The 17179-nt window shown below is 42.6% G+C and overlaps 1 protein-coding gene across 3 annotated transcripts in view; it reads right to left on the bottom strand.

Moving 5' to 3' along the window:
* Nucleotides 1-17179, bottom strand: part of Dlgap2 (DLG associated protein 2) — a 724183-nt gene that overhangs the window by 644103 nt on the left and 62901 nt on the right. Inside the window, exon 2 of one of the 3 annotated variants that reach the window (XM_021218882.1) lies at nt 1078-1176. The exons of the other annotated variants lie outside the window; for them this stretch is intronic. Within the exon in view, the coding sequence (XP_021074541.1) occupies nt 1078-1092 (15 nt within the window). The 5' untranslated portion in view covers nt 1093-1176. The remainder of the gene's footprint in view (nt 1-1077; nt 1177-17179) is intronic. 3 annotated transcript variants of the gene reach the window in all.

Genomic DNA, 17179 nt, shown 5'->3' with positions numbered 1-17179 from the left:
TCTGTGCTAAGTCCTAGGGTTCCTGAGCCAGAGAGCAGACCAGGAAAAGGAAGGTGATCCTGGCCCCTATACCTTTACTGGGGTCTAGAGTAGAATTGGGTCCACTTGGAAGGCCTACTTGAAGTCAAGGGACTTCACTTGAAAGCCTGAGGAAGAAAGAAGGGGGCGGGGAGATACAACCCCTTCAGCGATCTCCCAGCCACACACACCCCCAAGCTTCTTTCGTTTTTATTTATTCTTATATTCATGTCTATCCCACTGAGGGCTCCCCCATACAGCCTTTAACCCTTTCACAGGGTACAGTTAAAAAATAAACATAAACAACAGAAAAGTTTTCCAGCCTTGCTGGCAGCTGGAGGCAGGCATCGACTGTATATCCTGCCCACCCACCCAACACCCACCCCCACCCCCACAGCTTCCCTCCACCCCCCCCCGAGTGTAATCCAGTCCCAGTCCAGGACTAAGCTCTGTACTGAGCTCCTTTCTCTGATGTGAGATGCACAGAATCCTAGTTTCTCTTTAATGAATTCCGATGGGTCTCTTTTCTGGCTAAACCAGCTGATGAATTTTCCCAAGTATTACAAGTCTTTCTTTCGTTTTCCTTTTTAATTAATTGATTATTTTTTATTTACATCCCAAATGTTGCCCCCTTCCCAGTCCCCCCTTGCAGAGTCCTTCCCCATCCCCCCTTGCCTTCCAGTCTGAGAGGGTGTCCCCCTATATCCCCCACAAGTCTCTACAGGATTAGGTACATTCTCTCCCACTGAAGCAGACAAGGCAACCCTCTGCTACCTATGTGCTGGGGACCACGGACCTTTATTGAGGCACCTCTGTGTGACAGGCAAAACAGCATTCTAACTCTCCTAGAGAGGTTGGGGTGTGCCATGCTGCCATAACTGACCACCTTGGCTCACCCGCTCCTCTCCAGTTGCCTAGGTTCCTTGAGCAGCTGAATTTTAAGCCATCACTTTTGACATCAATCCTGAGACAGACAGAAGCCCTGTCACAGCAGTGAGGAAAGGCTGGCGAATGGACAAACACAGCAAGGAAGGGAGAAATAGAGAGCTCACACAGTACCTGAGCCGTCCCCATTATGGCTGGCAGGTGCAGGCTGGGGGTCGCAAGCGGCTGTGAGATCTCGTGGTACTATGCCCGGGTCTCGGATGACAGGGAAGCCTAAGACGAGGAATGGATAGAAATGGGGAAAATGATAAAAAAGGGTAAGCAACCTTCCCCAGCGGGGAGAAAAACATGGAGTACACATTAAAGCTAAACAACCCAGCGATTGGGAGACTGAGAACAACAATAGGGACTTGCCACACTAAGGGCACACAGCATGCACCATTGTGAAAAATATCTCAATTTTAAGGCAAGGTTCGAGATGATAAATGGATTTAACAACTTCAAAATATTAAACCAGAGAGAAAAAGAAAAACTACACTGCAAATCAAGATTTGTAACTCCTCCTGCAACTTGGTGATTAAACCAGGTTTGTGAATCAGCCCACAGGCCAGGCCCACTGCAAGACAGAAGTGACATCAAATATTAAACATTTAAATGGGGTTATAACCCCGGACAACACTGAAGGTTGCACTTGATTTTAAAATACATGCTAATCCATGTATTTGACAGATTTTAAAACTCCTTAATCTTTTTCATTCTCCTTACATATTAACACATAAAATCACCATTGCAGCAAATACCAACTAGGTGGCATTGGAACTTTGGCCCCATAATATCATACTAGAAAACATAATGCTCTCTGTCTCACTGAACTGGTGCAATCACAAAACACTCTCCTACATGTACTCTACGTGACCCTTAAAAGTCACAATCGTAACATAATAATGCCCCGAATAGTATTTATGAATACTGCATAGTGTGCAATGTCTTCTGAAAACCATTTTGTCCCCTAAATCTTAAACAAATAGGTTTGCTGATGAGCTACTAAATGCTAAGGAAAGACTCTTAAATGCACAATGCTAATAAGCTAAGGATATGAATTTATAACAAGTACCTCTGGGGCATGCTCATTACATAAACTCAAGAGTCAACTTCGCGTGTTTCTTGTGACCAGTTAACACAAAGCTTTCGTGGCTGTCCGCCACGCAAATTCAAGTCTAGATATCAACCAGCACAGATTTCCAGTGGACGTAGCCTTGGCCATCCGCATTCCTCCACACTTGTGAAAACAGAACTACTCGGAGGTCTGTTTTACCTTGTACTAAGTAATTGTGGGTCACAGTTGGGCTGGGGAGGTTGTTCACACTCACGGCACCTGGGTGAGGACCTGAGCTAGGATTCCCCAGAAGTCACCCAAAGCTAAACATGGTATCATGTGTCTATAATGCTAGCACTCCTACAGCAAGATGGGAAACAGAGGTAGGCAAATCTCTTGAGGCTCATGGGCCAGCTAGTCTGCGTATGCAGTGACCAACAAGAGACCCTGTCTCAATGTACAAGGTGAAGACCAAATCCTGAGGTTGTATGTGAACTTCACACATGCTCCATGCATACTTACATTGATATGAACATACACATACTCATACACATGAGCATTTATGGAGTGATGTGGAAACCTATTACAATAGTAACTCCCCGGAATTTATGAGGGTGACCCTAGCAAAGACTTCTAGTAACAGGGGCTATGGACCCTGAACCTGCCGCCTTCTATAATCAGGCAAGACTGCCAATGACAACCCACCACAAAACCTTCAACCTACAATTTTTCCTGCCTACAAGATGTGCAGGGGTAAAGGTGACACAGAACTTCTGGGAGTGGCCAATAAATGACCGGTCCAACTTGAGGACCACACCATGAGGGAGCCCACATACAACACTGCCTGGATGGCCAGAAACAGGAAGCTGAATTGCCAAGTGACCTAGAGTAGAACCAAACATGACAGGGGGGAAAAACAGCAAAAGGATTCCTAATGAATGTCTATTATACTTGGATACCTGAACCTAGACCAATCATTATCAGAGAGGCTTAATCTAGCAACTCATAAGAGCAGGTGCAGAGACCCGTGACAAAACATTAGGATGAGCTTTAGGGAATTCCACGGTAGAGGACAAAGAAGGGTCATGGGAACCAGAGGGTGGAGGACACCATGAGAATATGACCCCCAGAATCAACTAAGCAGGGCTCATGGGGCTCACAGAGACCAAAGCGACAGTCAGAGAGTCTATATGGATCTGTACTAGGTCCTCTGCATATCTGTTGTGGTTGTGTAGCTTGGTGCTCGTGGGAGACTCCTAACAGTAGGAGGAGAAAGCTGTCTCGGACCCTATTGCCCGATGGGACCCTTTTCCTTCTTGTGTTGCCTCCTTCAGCCTAGATATCAGGGCTTGCACCTAGTCTTATTATCTCTTGTTGCTGTGTTTGGTTGATATCCCTGGGGGGACCTGCTCTTTTCTGAAAGGACACAAAGGAAGACCGGATCTGGGGTCAAGGGGAAGTCAGAGGAGTGAAGAAACTGTAGTCAGAATGCAATGTATAAGAGAAGAGTTTTTAAAAAGGGAAATTTTCATCTTAAGTCGTTACTAACTTATTTTACCTATGCATTTAAGTAGCATTTCTAATAAGTTACATTTTTAGAATAGTCATGTTCATAATACATATGTAAATTCAATGTATTGAAAGCTAATAAACTGGCCACAATTCATGTGAAATTTTTTCTTTAATCATTGTATATAATATACATGCATTTTTAAGTTGTGAATTAGAAATTAATTCTATTTCTCTCCAATAGATAATTACCTCAGAAAATTTACTGAATATTTTCCTAATTTGAAAGTACCATCCATATAAAAACATTCATCCACAGATTTATTCGCTGCCTGTAGCATTCATGTTTCTCCTAGCACCGAACTCACATCTTGGATTTTCTTTTAAAACTCTTTGTTATTAAACAATCTTGCTAGGACTTCAAGTACTGTATTGAAGAGATAGGGACAGAGTGGCCAACCTTGTCTTGTCGCTGATTTCAGTGGAATTGCTTTAAGTTACTCTACATTTAATTTGATGTTGGCTGTTGGCTTGCTATATAGTGCCTTTACAGGGTTATGCATCTTGTACCCCTTATGTCACCAAATATGAAGAATGTTGGATTTTGTCAAAGGCCTTTTCAAAATGCATCTAATGGGATGATAGTGTGGTTTTTTTTTTCTTTCCGTTGGCTTATGTGGCAGATTACATTGATGAATTTTCATATATTGAACCACCCCTGCATCCCTGGGATGCAGCATACTTGATCATGGCAGATAATGTCTTTTATGTGTTCTTGGATTCAGATTGTATTTGTATTTTATTATTTTTTGCATCAATGTTCATGAGGGAAATTGGTCTAAAATTCTCTCTTTGTTGAGTCTTTGTGTGGTTTAGATATCAAGATGAATGTAGCCTCATAGAATAAGTTTGGCGAAGTTCCTTCCATTTTTATTTTGTGGAATAGTTTGAGGAGCATTGGTATTAGCTCTTCTTTGAAAGTCTGGTAGAATTCTGGCCCTGGGGTTATTTTGGGTTGGGAGATTTTTTTTTAATGACTGCTTTTATTTCCCTAAGGGTTACAGGACTATTTAGATATTTACCTGATCTTGATTAAACTTTGGTAGGTGGTATCTGTCTAGAAAATCATTCTTTTTTATTAGATTTTCCAATTTTGTGTAGTACAGGTTTTTGAAGTACCAATTAATGATTTTGAATTTCCTCAGCATCCATTGTTATGTCTCCCCTTTCATTTCTGATTTTGTTAATTTAGATACTGTTTCTCTGCCTTTTAGTTAGTTTGGCTAAGGGTTTGTCTATCATGTTGATTTTCTCAGAAAAATAAAACAACAACAACAACAACAACAAAAACAGCTCTTGGTTTTTCTGACTCTTGTTTCTAATTGATTGATTTCAGTCCTGAGTTAGATTATTTCTTCCCATCTACTCTTCTTAGGTATGTTTGCTTTTTTTTTTCTAGAGGGTTCAGATGTACTTTTAAATTGCTAGTATGAGAACTCTCCAATTTCTTTATGAAAGCACTTTGTGGCAAGGGAAACACTCCTCCACTGATGGTGGGAGTACAAACTTGTGCAACCATTCTGGAAATCAATTTGGCAATTTTTCAGAACATTGGGAATAGTTCTACCTCAAGACCCAGCTATACCACTCCTGGGCATATACCCAAAAGATGCTCCACCATACAAGGACATTTGTTCCACTATGTAAATAGCAGCTTTATTAGTAATAGCCAGGAAACTGGAAATAACCCAGATGTCCCTCAACCAAAGAATGAATTTTAAAAATGTGGTTTATTTATACAATGGGATACTAACTCCCCTATTAAAAACAATAAGACATACAGGCAAATGGATGGAACTAGAAAATATCACCTTGAGTGAGGTAACCTAGACATAAAAGGACTTGTACTATTTGTACTCACTTATAAGTGGATATTAGTCATAAAGTACAAGATAACCATGCCACAACCCACAGACCCAAAGAAGCCAAATAACAAGGAGGCCCAAGGCAGTATGCTTGAATCTCACTCAGAAGGAGAAATAAAATAGACATCTGAGGTGGGTGGAAGGAGGGAACTGCAAGAGTGGGGGGGGGGGAATCAGGTGTGGGGAGAGCAAGGGAGAGAGAGCAAGGAGAGTGAAGGAAAATGGAGCAGGCATCTCTAGGATGAGACCTGGGATGGAGGAGGCACCAGGAGGTCTATGGGGTGACCCTAGCTGAGACTTCTAGCAGTGAGAGCCTGAGTGAGTGGCTACCTCCTCCAGCCAGGCAGGACTCCCAGTTGAAGGATAAGGACACCAACCCACCCACAAAACCTACTCAAAATGTGTCCTCCCTATAAGATGTGCAGGGGCAAAGACAGAGCAGATGGAGGGGATGGCCGACCAATGACGGCCTCAACTTGAAACCCATCCCATGGGCAAGAAGCAGTCCCTGACACTATTAATGATGCTCTGCTGTGCTTGCAGACAGGAACATAGCGTAACTGTTCTCTGAGAGGCTCTACGCAGGAACCAGTGGAAACAGATGCAGAGACCCAGAACCAAACATTAGATGGAGCCCGAGGAGTCTTATGGAAGAGTTGGGGGAAGGACTTAAGAGCCCAAAGAGGACAGGGACTCCACGGGAAGTCCACCCATGTCAACTAACCTGGACCACTGAGGGCTCCCAGAGTCTGAACAACTAACCAAAGAGCAAACATGGACTGGACCTAGGCCCCCCACACATATGTGCAGCTTGGTCTTCATAAGGGACTCCAACTGGTGTGTGGGCTATCCCTGAATATGTTGCCTGTCTATGGATCCCATTCCTCTAACTGGACCACATTGTCTGGCCTTAGTGGAAGAGAATGCAGGCCTAGTACTACAGTGACTTGATGTACCAGGTTGGCATGATACCTGAGGTGGGGGGAGGGGAAGCTCCATCTTGTCAGAAGCGAAGGGGAGGAGGCCTGTATGAGAAAAGACCAGGAGGAGAGGCCAGAGCTGTGATCAGGATGTAATGTGAATAAGTAAGTTAATTAATTAAAAAAATAAACTTGCAAGGTTATTCTTATAAGTCAGCAGTTATTCTTATGAGTCAGCTTTACTATCCCTTATTGAAGTGCCCTCTTAACCACTTTTACCATTTCTTCAAACAGGAAAGTAATCTGCTGTGAGCCAATCAATACTTATACACACATGCTGTTATGGTTTGTATGTGCTCTGCCCAGGAAGTGGCACTATTAGAAGGTGTGACCTTGTTGGAGTAGGTGTGTCACTGTGGGCATGGACTTTAAAACCCTCAACCTAGCTGTCTGGAAGCCAGTATTCTGCTAGCAGCCTTCAGATGAAGATGTAGAACTTTCAACTCTTCCTGCACCATGCCTGCCTGCATGCTGCCACACTCCCACCTTGATGAGAATGGACTGAACCTCTGAACCTGTAAGTCAGCCCCAATTAAATGCTGTCCTTTATAATAAGACTTGCATTGATCATGGTGTCTGTTCACAGAAGTAAAACCCTAACTAAGACACATGCATTTACACGCGCAGACAAACCCTCCTCAGAAGTAACATACATTCACAGTGATATTGCCACTTAAATGCCTCTCTATACAAAGGGCTGGCCATAGTTTATGCCCCTTCCAAGTGATCAAGTTTCTCCTCCTCATGGCAAGGTGTTTTGTGAGACAATAGTTTCTGACATGGGACCCACTTTTCATTACCTTATCATGTGCAATAGCATCAGTGATATTTATCTGGTGATATAGTATTTATCAACGTTCCTATTTATCAAATAGATTTTATATAGACTTCCATCTACTTGATAACTAATGCCCAGTCTCACATATTTTCTCAAAATGACACCTGCAGCGGGATCATAGGGGTTGCAGCAGCAGTCCTGGATTCTCAGGCACTGCACAGCACTGCTAAACTCCCTGCTAGACTCCAGTCTGTGTCAGAGACACTTTCTATAACCTGTCAGATGCTACATCCATTGATATCATTACATCCCTTTGAAACGTTTATCAGAAGTGGCTGTTACAGTGTATCAAGGTCTTCCATTATCCGGTGATACAACTGTGATTTTTTTTCACCACTATGCTCACTTCATGCATTATTACAACCAAGATCTTACTCCTGAAGTCATACTTCATTTACAAAGCAAAGCCTGCTTGCTCATAATTTACATCTAGGTAGACTGAATGGCTCTTCTTTTTAAAATATTATCTATAATCTCAAGTGAGAAGATCCTTTTCTGCTACATTAACCCAGTTTTGAAATAACTAAAAGACAGTGATGTTTACTACTTGAGGAATGTTTAAATAACATAAAATTATCATTCCATGGAGTCGCATGTAGAATGTATGGAACATGAAATGGTGGTTTCATAAGTGAGCCAATGAGAAGTCGTACCTCTGCCTATGGCTCATTAACATTATCCACCTGAGGTGATGCTTGTCATTCAAGCTCATCAAGAAAACCAACCAGCTCCCTTGGACCTTCAAATTTCTTGAAAAAAAAAAAAAGTCCCTACATTTTATTTTAAGACCTGGTAAAATTCCCATAGGTTTTGCTCTGTTTGTCTAATCTAGTCCGGGGATTCTCTGCAGCAGAGGGAGACGGGAAGTTATTTCTTTAGTGATTCGAATTGGTGTGGTCTTCCAGGCATTACCTTACAGCTCATTTATGTGATGCTCCCATGTTTGGAGAGTAAGGAAAGAGTCCTCAATGAGTTTGCAAACGTATGAACATGTACTCAAAAGCACCATTCAACTGAATAATTATAGTTAAACAGCAATTTTACTAAAGGTATACGTGGTGGTTTCAATATGCTTGGTCCAAGGAATGGCACTATTAGGAGGTGTGGCCTTGCCGGAGTGGGTGTGGCCTTGCTGGAGGAAGTGTGTCACGGGCAGGGATGGGCTTTGAGAGAGCTTCTTCCCAGATGCTTCAGGATGCCAGTCTTCTCCTGGCTGCCTTTGGATCAAGATGTAGAATTCTTGGCTCCTCCGGCACCATGTCTGCCTGCATGCTGCCATGCTTCCTACCTTCATGATAATGGACTGAACCTCTGAACCTATAAGTCAGCCCCAATTAAATGATGTCCCTTTAAAAAGTTGCCTTGGTCATGGTGTCTTTTCACAGCAATGAAACCCTAAGACAGAAGTTGGTAGCAGGGACTGGGGCATTGCTGTGATAGGTCGGACCAGGTTTTAGTTTGGAAGAATATGGATTTGGAGAATTTGGATTTGGGAAGCCATGGAATGCTTTAAGTGGGGATTAATGGGCCATCCTAGCAGGAATAGGGAAGACAATGGTACTGAGGGTGATTTGAACTCTGAAGATTGTTCTTATGTTTATGTGTAGAATATTGCTGCTTTTTGGCCTGTCTGACAGCTAAGGTAAGGGGATTTCCATTAATAGCACTGACAAAGGAAGTCTCAGAAAAGCCCAACACAGACTTTGTCCTCTGGTTTACTCTTATGAAGTGTTTGGATCAAGCATAGCAAGCTTAAAAAGTAAAAATACAAAATGTATGGTTCAAGTAATAAAAGAACACCAAGACGTGCAATGGAGCTGAATCCTATATTCGAGGAGATAAACAGATTAAGGAAGTGGTGACTTTGGGGCAATCGTCCATGCAGCTAAGTTTATTGTTTGTGTTAGCAATTAAACAAGGAATAGTTATAGCATGTTAGGTGTTATTATTACTTGGTTATTGTTTTCATTTGGACTTTTAATCTGGAATGAACTACAATCCAGATCTTGAGGAATCCTGGCCATGAAAAGCTTAGGTCCAGGCATGGTGGTACACGCCTTTAATCCTAGGAGACAGAGGCAAGCAGATCTCTGAGTTCAAGACCAGCCTGGTACTAAAGCAAGTTCCAGTTATAGATAAGCTTAAGTCTAAGCACGGTGGTGCACACCTTAGACCCCAGCATTCGGGAGCCAGAGCTATGCAAATCTCAGAGTTCAAGGTCAATCTATAGAGCAAGTTCCAGGGCAGCCAAGCTAGGCAGTGAAGGAGCTGGAAAACAGAAAGCTTTTGATAATGTAATAGAACAAGGGGGCCATGTTCCAGCTCCAGCAAGCAGCACAGCTCAGCAGCTTCATCCACATGGCTCTGGTTTTCGGGTCAAAAATATTAGAGATTATTGGGACAATTGATGCTGCTGAGCTGGAGCTAAGAAATTAGCAGTGATTAAGAAGAGACCAGCATCACTGGAGTAAAATTTTCTGGGAAGATTTTCTGAGAGCACAAAAAAACAAAAACAAAAAAACCTGTGTTCCAGAGATAACCAAGGCTACAGCTGAACTTGGTCATGTGTAAAAATCACCTGGGGGTGGTACTTGATTTGAAAATATGAAAGGGTCAGGAAAGCAGCGAGCCTTAGCACGGTGAGAGGCCAGGGAAGGGCACTGGTGAAGGTTCAGTTTCCACTGCAGTTGTCATGGCCCAGGACTGAAGGGGTCATGGAAAGGAGTTGAGGCTTGGCATCATTAAGAGAGCATGAGAAGTTATTGGTGAAGCCTAGTTGCACTGGAAGACTCCAGCGAATTGGAGATGCCAGTACCATGAGAAGATCACCAGGAACAGCAGCAGCAGTGGATTGGATCAGCCTGAGTTTAGAGTGCTACAGAGGGCAGATGTGACCCAAGCCCTTTGGAGGAACTCAGATCATGTGTGGACCCCAGACACTGGAGTAAGAAGGTATAAAGTTGAAGTTGCCTTGGAGACCCCAAGATGTTAGAGATGTCAGAACGATGGGATACCTGCTGTGGAAAGCTGCTAACAGGGAGTTGGTACCAGCCCAAGAGAACAAACTTTGTTGCTGCCGAATGCCAACAGCAGTCAACAAAGATGGAAGGAGTTGGAAATCTGAAGAGAACTTTGATATTGGGCATGTAGTCATGGAGTTTGGAGTTTGCCCTGCTGGTTTTCAGTCTTGCTTTGGTCCAGCATCTCCTTGCTATGATGTTTTCAGAATGGTAATGTATATCCTGTGCCATGATGTGCTGGAAGTATGTGATCTGCTTTTTTTTTTTTTTTTTGATATTGATTTTAAAGGGGTTTACAGTTAAGAGATGGCATGAATCTCAGGAGAGACTTTGAACTTTGGAATTTTAAACATTGATGAGGCTGTGATAGACGATGGGGTTTTTGAAGTTGAACTAAATGCATTTTGCATTATGCTATGACTAGACACAGCCCCCCATAGACTCACGTGTTTGAACAAACCTATGTGGACCAGGGAGTGGAATGTCGTGGTTTTAATATGCTTGGTCCTAGGAGTGTCACTATTAGGAGGTGTGGTCTTGCTGGAGGAAGTGTGTCACTGGGGGGTGGGCTTTGAAAGAGCTTCCTCCTTAACTGCCTGAGAATGCCATTCTTCTCCTGGCTGACTTTGGATCAAGATATAGAACTCTTGGCTCCTCCAGCACCATGCCTACCTGGATGCTGCCATATTTCCTGCCTTGATGAAAATGAAGTGAACCTCAGAACAGTAAGCCAGCCCCAAGTAAATGTTGTCCCTTGTAAGAGTTGCCTTGCTCATGGTGTTTTTTCACAGCAAAGAAACCCTAACTGCAACAGTTTATTAGCATGGTCACTGTCTTGTCTTGAATTCATTAGTCCTTTGCTCCAAAGCTGGCCATCACAGTGTTGATCTGACTTTGCAACCCCATTCTTCCTACGTGCTGAATACTGTTAACCCAACTTGACCATACTACTAATGCAAGGCCCTGTGGCCAACTTAATTCCATTTGTTAGCTGTCTTATTCATTTGTGGCTTGCTACTCTGTAGCTATTGGATTTTAATTGACATATGCTGAGCATTCAATTATTGGCAATAGAAGCATTCTCCAATGACCCCGTGTCTCTAATGACAAGAGACTTCTCTGCCCCGTTCCTTCCACTGCTAAAAATGATCTTGCCCAGAGGAATAACTAGTGCCAAGTTACTGGAAGACTGGGACATAAGATGTCCTCTGAGGGCACTAGAAGGCAGAGGCTTCCCATGGCAACCACCACTAAGTTCAAGCCTCTCTTGTCTTCACACGGGATGAACCACACAAGGTCACGGGGGAAGTCAGCAGGAGAATCAAGCTTCAGCATCAACATCCTGGTCTCCTGGAGACCTCATTCAGATCTCCAGCATCAACATCCTGGTCTCCTGGAGACCTCATTCAGATCTCTAGCATCCGTGCTCCCAAGAGCCACGTCCTCGTGATGAGTCTCCCTCTCACCTTTGTTCCCTCAACAGATACAGAAACAGATGTGCATCTTATTCACCACAGTCCTTTGGGGGAACCCTGACTGTCAAAGACATTGGCAGACATCTGGAGAAATCACTCCCTGTGGCCCTTCCAGGTCCCTTACTTGGGATCAAGTGTAATTGATAGACACAGCAACTCAATCTCTTCGGGAATGTTAAGTTGGTTAACTGCTTTCATAACTGCCCAAGTCTATAGCTCGGGTCATCTGATTCAGTCACTTCGTGATGCTGCTGGGTTGTTCCCTCTTCTTCCCAGAGATGGTCCTCAACTGGATGTCAATCATACCCCCAAGGTAGCAGAAGGAGTGGTCAGGATTCTCATGATTTTTTTTCTGTCTTCCAAAAAGTGTAGTTGTGGAATTCACATTATGAGAAACTGAAACTGTCTTGGAGAGATGATAACTTGTCTGTGCCATGTCAAGGGTTTGCACCCAGTATAAGTCATGTACACCCAGTGCATGCCAGATGGTGCAGCCAGCTTCCTCCAAAGTGCCAGGCAGCATGGATACCATGGTATAACTAACTGTGGGCAACCCAACAGTAACAAGGACATCCCTGAGGAAGCAGGAGGGGTCACAGGGTATTCTACATGCTTCACATGTGCCTGCTTTGACAGGTCAAACACCCATAGATAGCACTCACTAATGCCCCCAACTGTAAAGGACAAAGATTACCTCATCATTTACACTGAAACATGTGTCTCTAATTAATAAAACTACATCATCAAATAGGGGAACCATTGGGAATTGAGCTCGGGCACCTGTTAGCACAGTAAGAAAATTCACACAGTGACATGAGGCTATTGATTCACAAGTTGCTAATATCCATTTTTCTTCCTCTTCTGTCCCCAATTTTAAAAACCATTAATAAACAAATTGGACAAGGAAGCTCAATTATGCCCTTTTGCGGTTGATTATCCTATTGAAAATCCCAATGTGACTCAGCAAACAAAGGTTAGGAAAAATTATAGGATGTCATGTGCCATAAATAATGACTTTAGAAAAACAATTTAAAGTGCAATGAAGTTTTCATTTATATGACGTACTTCATAAACAAGAGGTGTCAATGAGCCTTGTATGAATTCCAGTCATAAGGGATTGGCCATCTACCTCTTCATCTTTGAGGTTGTTTCAGAAGTGATTTGCACCAGATTGGCTACACTGTATTTTGCCAAATATTTTAATTAATGACTAAAAGGATAATAAATAACATTTCAGTGAAATGTGAATTTGAACAAAATCAAATTCCCCAGTGAAATAATTAGTAAAAATTTGGAGCGATTAGCAGACAGGGGTGGGCTATGGAAATGAAGGTTGGAGGTGGTCAGATGCAGGTTCCTGGTGGGACATCCACAAAGTTCACAGAGAAAGCCAGGCGTATCCAACACTGTGACTCCTACAGATCCTCAGCAGCGCAACAAAAGAGGTGTGGGAGTAGTGAGGGCTGCAGCGCCACACTCTGTGTGCACTGGTCCCTCCAAGAACAAGTATCTCCACATTGAATGTGTTAGCTGTGACCCAGACTCGGGACTTCAGGACATCATGAGAGAGCCGGCGTGTCAGCACTGGGAACTCTGACACAAGCCAGATAGACACCGGCAGTGCTTCTGGGTGAATTACACTCAGGAACAAGGCAGTCAAAGGAATACAGACAACTACCCTAGAGCACCCAGAGAGTTATGGGATCCCCCCTCCTTGGGAGAGGTAAGGAACCATTCACTCAAGCACCCTGTCTCTTTCTGAGGAGATATGGCCATTTTCATCCATTCCCGTCAAGTAGACTTCTACTGGAAACCGATCTTTATGATAAAAAGGAGATATTTCACTAGACAGGTTAAGCCAAGAGTGCTTATCAGGGCTACATAAAGTAGCTGTGACAGACTGTGAAGAATAGAGAGGAAGAAGAACAGACAGAGAAACAGCCAAGAAGAGGTACACAGATGGCAGAGAGGAACAGAGGGATGGGGGTTTCAGCCTCACCTCCGGAAGTCACTAGTGACAGCTCTTTAGTGACAAAAATTGACATGAAAATACATGTTCTAAGTAAAGGCCAACAGACTGATCAAAATTTCAAACAGACAAACCTTAGAAGCCCACTCCAGCAAACTGCCTTGGACCAAGGCAGACAGCTCCTCTAACACTGACCGCTTGCAACCCTTTCCAGCCCTGGAAACCCCCAATCAGCTCGGCCCACGGACTAAAGACCAGGAAGGCAGCCCCTCTACCCTGAATGCCCCTATCCCTTCCCCAGCTTCAAGAGCATCTTTATCCCCTAACCATCCAGCTAAGCAGACCTGGTAAATAAAGCAAACCCCTCATCCCAGACCATTCTTCCCCAGTCCAGCCAGTCTGACAGTCACCTCTAGGCTCTGGCCTCATGGGCTGAAAGCACATAGCAAGAGACTGAGCTAAAACCCTAGATATCCAGGCCTCATTGGAAAAGCAAAACCAATATGAAAAACTAAAACAATACCCCCCCCCCAATACCAATCCCATAGTAATAGTCTCAATGACAACAAGATAAAACAATACCCCCCAAAACACTCATCCCACTGTAACAGTCCTCAGTGACAAGATGAAAATCAAGATACCTAATTCAATAGAACGATTATAAATCTGTTCAGAGAATGTATAGAGGACATGAACAAACAAAACACATGTATGAACTGAGAGAGGCAGAAATAAACTTATTAAATCCTAAGGAAACACAAACAGCTAAATGAAGTGAAGAAGACAATTCGCAGTATGAAATAAACAGAAATACTGAAGAAAAATATTGAAAATATTGAATATAGTTTGAACATATTAAATAATATATTAATACAAAAGTAATATATTTGATATATATAATATGTTATATCAAATATGTAAAATATAATGTGTTTACAAAATATAGTATATAATAGTATAATATACTCATTATATATTATATTGTATATATTATTATATTACATATTAATGACATAAATATAATATATTGAATCTATTTTGACTATATTGAATAAATATGAATATATTGGAAAAAAGAAAAAATTTCAATTTGTTAGATAAAAAGATTACTGGTAATTCTCACCAAGAGAATGCATTATGAAGAAAACCGTATCAAGAACAAGGTAGAAGAGTTGAGTGAATCAGTCACATAAGATGGTAATTATTTTTAAAACACACAAATTGGACATTTGGGAGCTTGGGAATACCATGAAAAGACCAAATCGTGGAACTGAGGAATAATGGACATAAAAAGAAGAAGAGATACAAGCCAAAGACATAGAAAATATTTTCTTTTTATTATTATTATTTTCTAAAATGCAAAATTCAAAGGTGAAACCACAGCTTCAAGTGTTTCTGTCAAGGCAGCTTCACTGTGCTAGTAAAGTTTACAGGACACATTAGAGTGTACCAAACTGCAGATTAGCCAACCAATTTCCCTGTACAAACCTTGGCCCTTGGATACCAATACCACAGAACATTATTTCTTGAGAAAACCTATTTAGAGCCAAAGGGAACCATGACCACTTTCAAGACATTTTGAACTTGAAAGTTGATCCAAAGCAGTACTGTGCAGCAAGCACTGTAAATATTCACAACAGGATCTGTGATGCCCACCTGAATTCAAGTCAAGTTTACAAGAAAGTCAAGTATCAAAATCACCTGACTTTACCTCAAGCAACAGAATACACGCTCATAAGCCTAATAAACCATGCATGTTTTCAAGTATCCCGGACATAGCTAGATTTCTCAGACACTGCAATCCTGTCGTAAAAGAAGTATTTGCAAACTAGCTAATGATGTTCCCCTTTACTATCTAGCAAAAGTACCGGACTATCCCTATGAGCTACAGGTTAAAATTATAAAAGAAAACTTCCCAAATCTTGAGAAAGTAGTGCCTATACCAGTACAAGAGACCTCCAGACCACTGAAAAGACACGACTAGCAACGAGATGCCCTGTGATGTGTTATAGTCAAATGCACTAAAATACAGAACGCTGTAAGCTGCAAGAGAGAAAGGCTAAGTCACATAGAAAGGCCACAGCTAACAAGCTGGACTTTTATACCCAGCAAAACTATCTTTTATAAGAGAAGAAAAAAATAAGAAAGCTTCCATGATTAAAAAAAAAAAAAAAATGGAGTACAGGAATCTATGGCGACTCCTCAGGCTCTACAGAGAGCTTACTGAAAAAAATGCTTCAGACTTAACAAAGTACTAGATATGACTACAGAGGCCAGTGGGGGTGGGGATAAACAATACCAAGGCAGTTAGCCAAAAGATGTCTCAGAAAACACCACAAAGTCTTCAACACAACACCTGTCAATACTAACCCTAATACTAATTGTCTCAATGCCCAGTGAAAAGAAAGAGACTGACAGATTAGATTGGAAAACGGGATCCATCTTGTTCCTTTTTGGAGGAATGTGGAAGACTTTGGGACTTTGATCTAGTAACACACATGAATGCTGTGAGTCGAACTCAGTGACCACTCTGGAAGAGCCTGAAAGACAGTGGGGCTGAGAGAAATGTAGATGGTAGAGGTCCTACACATGAGGTTTCAGAGGGAAGCAAGGACTCTAATAGCAACTAGGCTAGAGGCCACTTGTGAGATTTTGGCAAAGATTCTGGCATTCTTCTGTGTGTCTTGAGATCTCCCATGAGGTGAGGTCCGGTCTATAGCCAGGTTAAAAATAGTAACTGGTCAACTTATTTGGAGGAGAAATTTCAAGACAACCTAACACTGAATCTTCGGCATAGTTACTGCTGCTAACAGTCATGAAGCTCTACATTTAAGAAGAAGTCAATGGGACAAAAAGAAATGCAAGATATACAGTTTGCACAAGAGAAGAGCATTGAGACTCAATGTCACCAACAAGGCCTATCCTGAGAGAGAAGCTGTCCTTGATCAAGAGAAGGGTACCTTTTAGAGCATCCTACTCCCAACTGGAACAAAGGACAGGGTACTGTCAGGGAAGGCTCCACCCAGACAAGTTTCCAGCCCGTGAATGAGAAGCCTAAAGAGCTGTTTGCTCCTAGGAATCAAATGTTTCAGTACAAAAACCTGCTGCTAGGGTGGTCAAGGGGGAATAGGTTCATTCCAGCCAGGCAGCCAAACTTGACACCACTGTCCATGGGATACGGGCTTTACTATGGGCTTTGGAAGCATGGAGAGGCCAGGAAGGCACAGAGGGCTTGGATTCTTCTGCCGTGACTTCAGAGAAACACCAAGACCAGTCTACTGGTGGCAGGGGAGGCCCAGAGAGAAGGCACAGAGAGGACAGGAGCCCATAAGAAGCCAATGCATTCGGCTCATAAAGGGAAGCCTGGTTTTCAGTGGAGATCCCAAGATGGCATAGATGCCAAGACAGCTGGCAAGGAGAACTGATTGCATACAGGGATTAGAACCAGCTGGAAGAGACTCATG

Source organism: Mus pahari, chromosome 19 (assembly GCF_900095145.1).
Source record: "Mus pahari chromosome 19, PAHARI_EIJ_v1.1, whole genome shotgun sequence".
Lineage (NCBI taxonomy): Eukaryota > Metazoa > Chordata > Mammalia > Rodentia > Muridae > Mus > Mus pahari.
The sequence above is the reverse complement of the archived record's forward strand: the minus strand, read 5'-3'. Positions and strand labels throughout refer to the sequence as shown.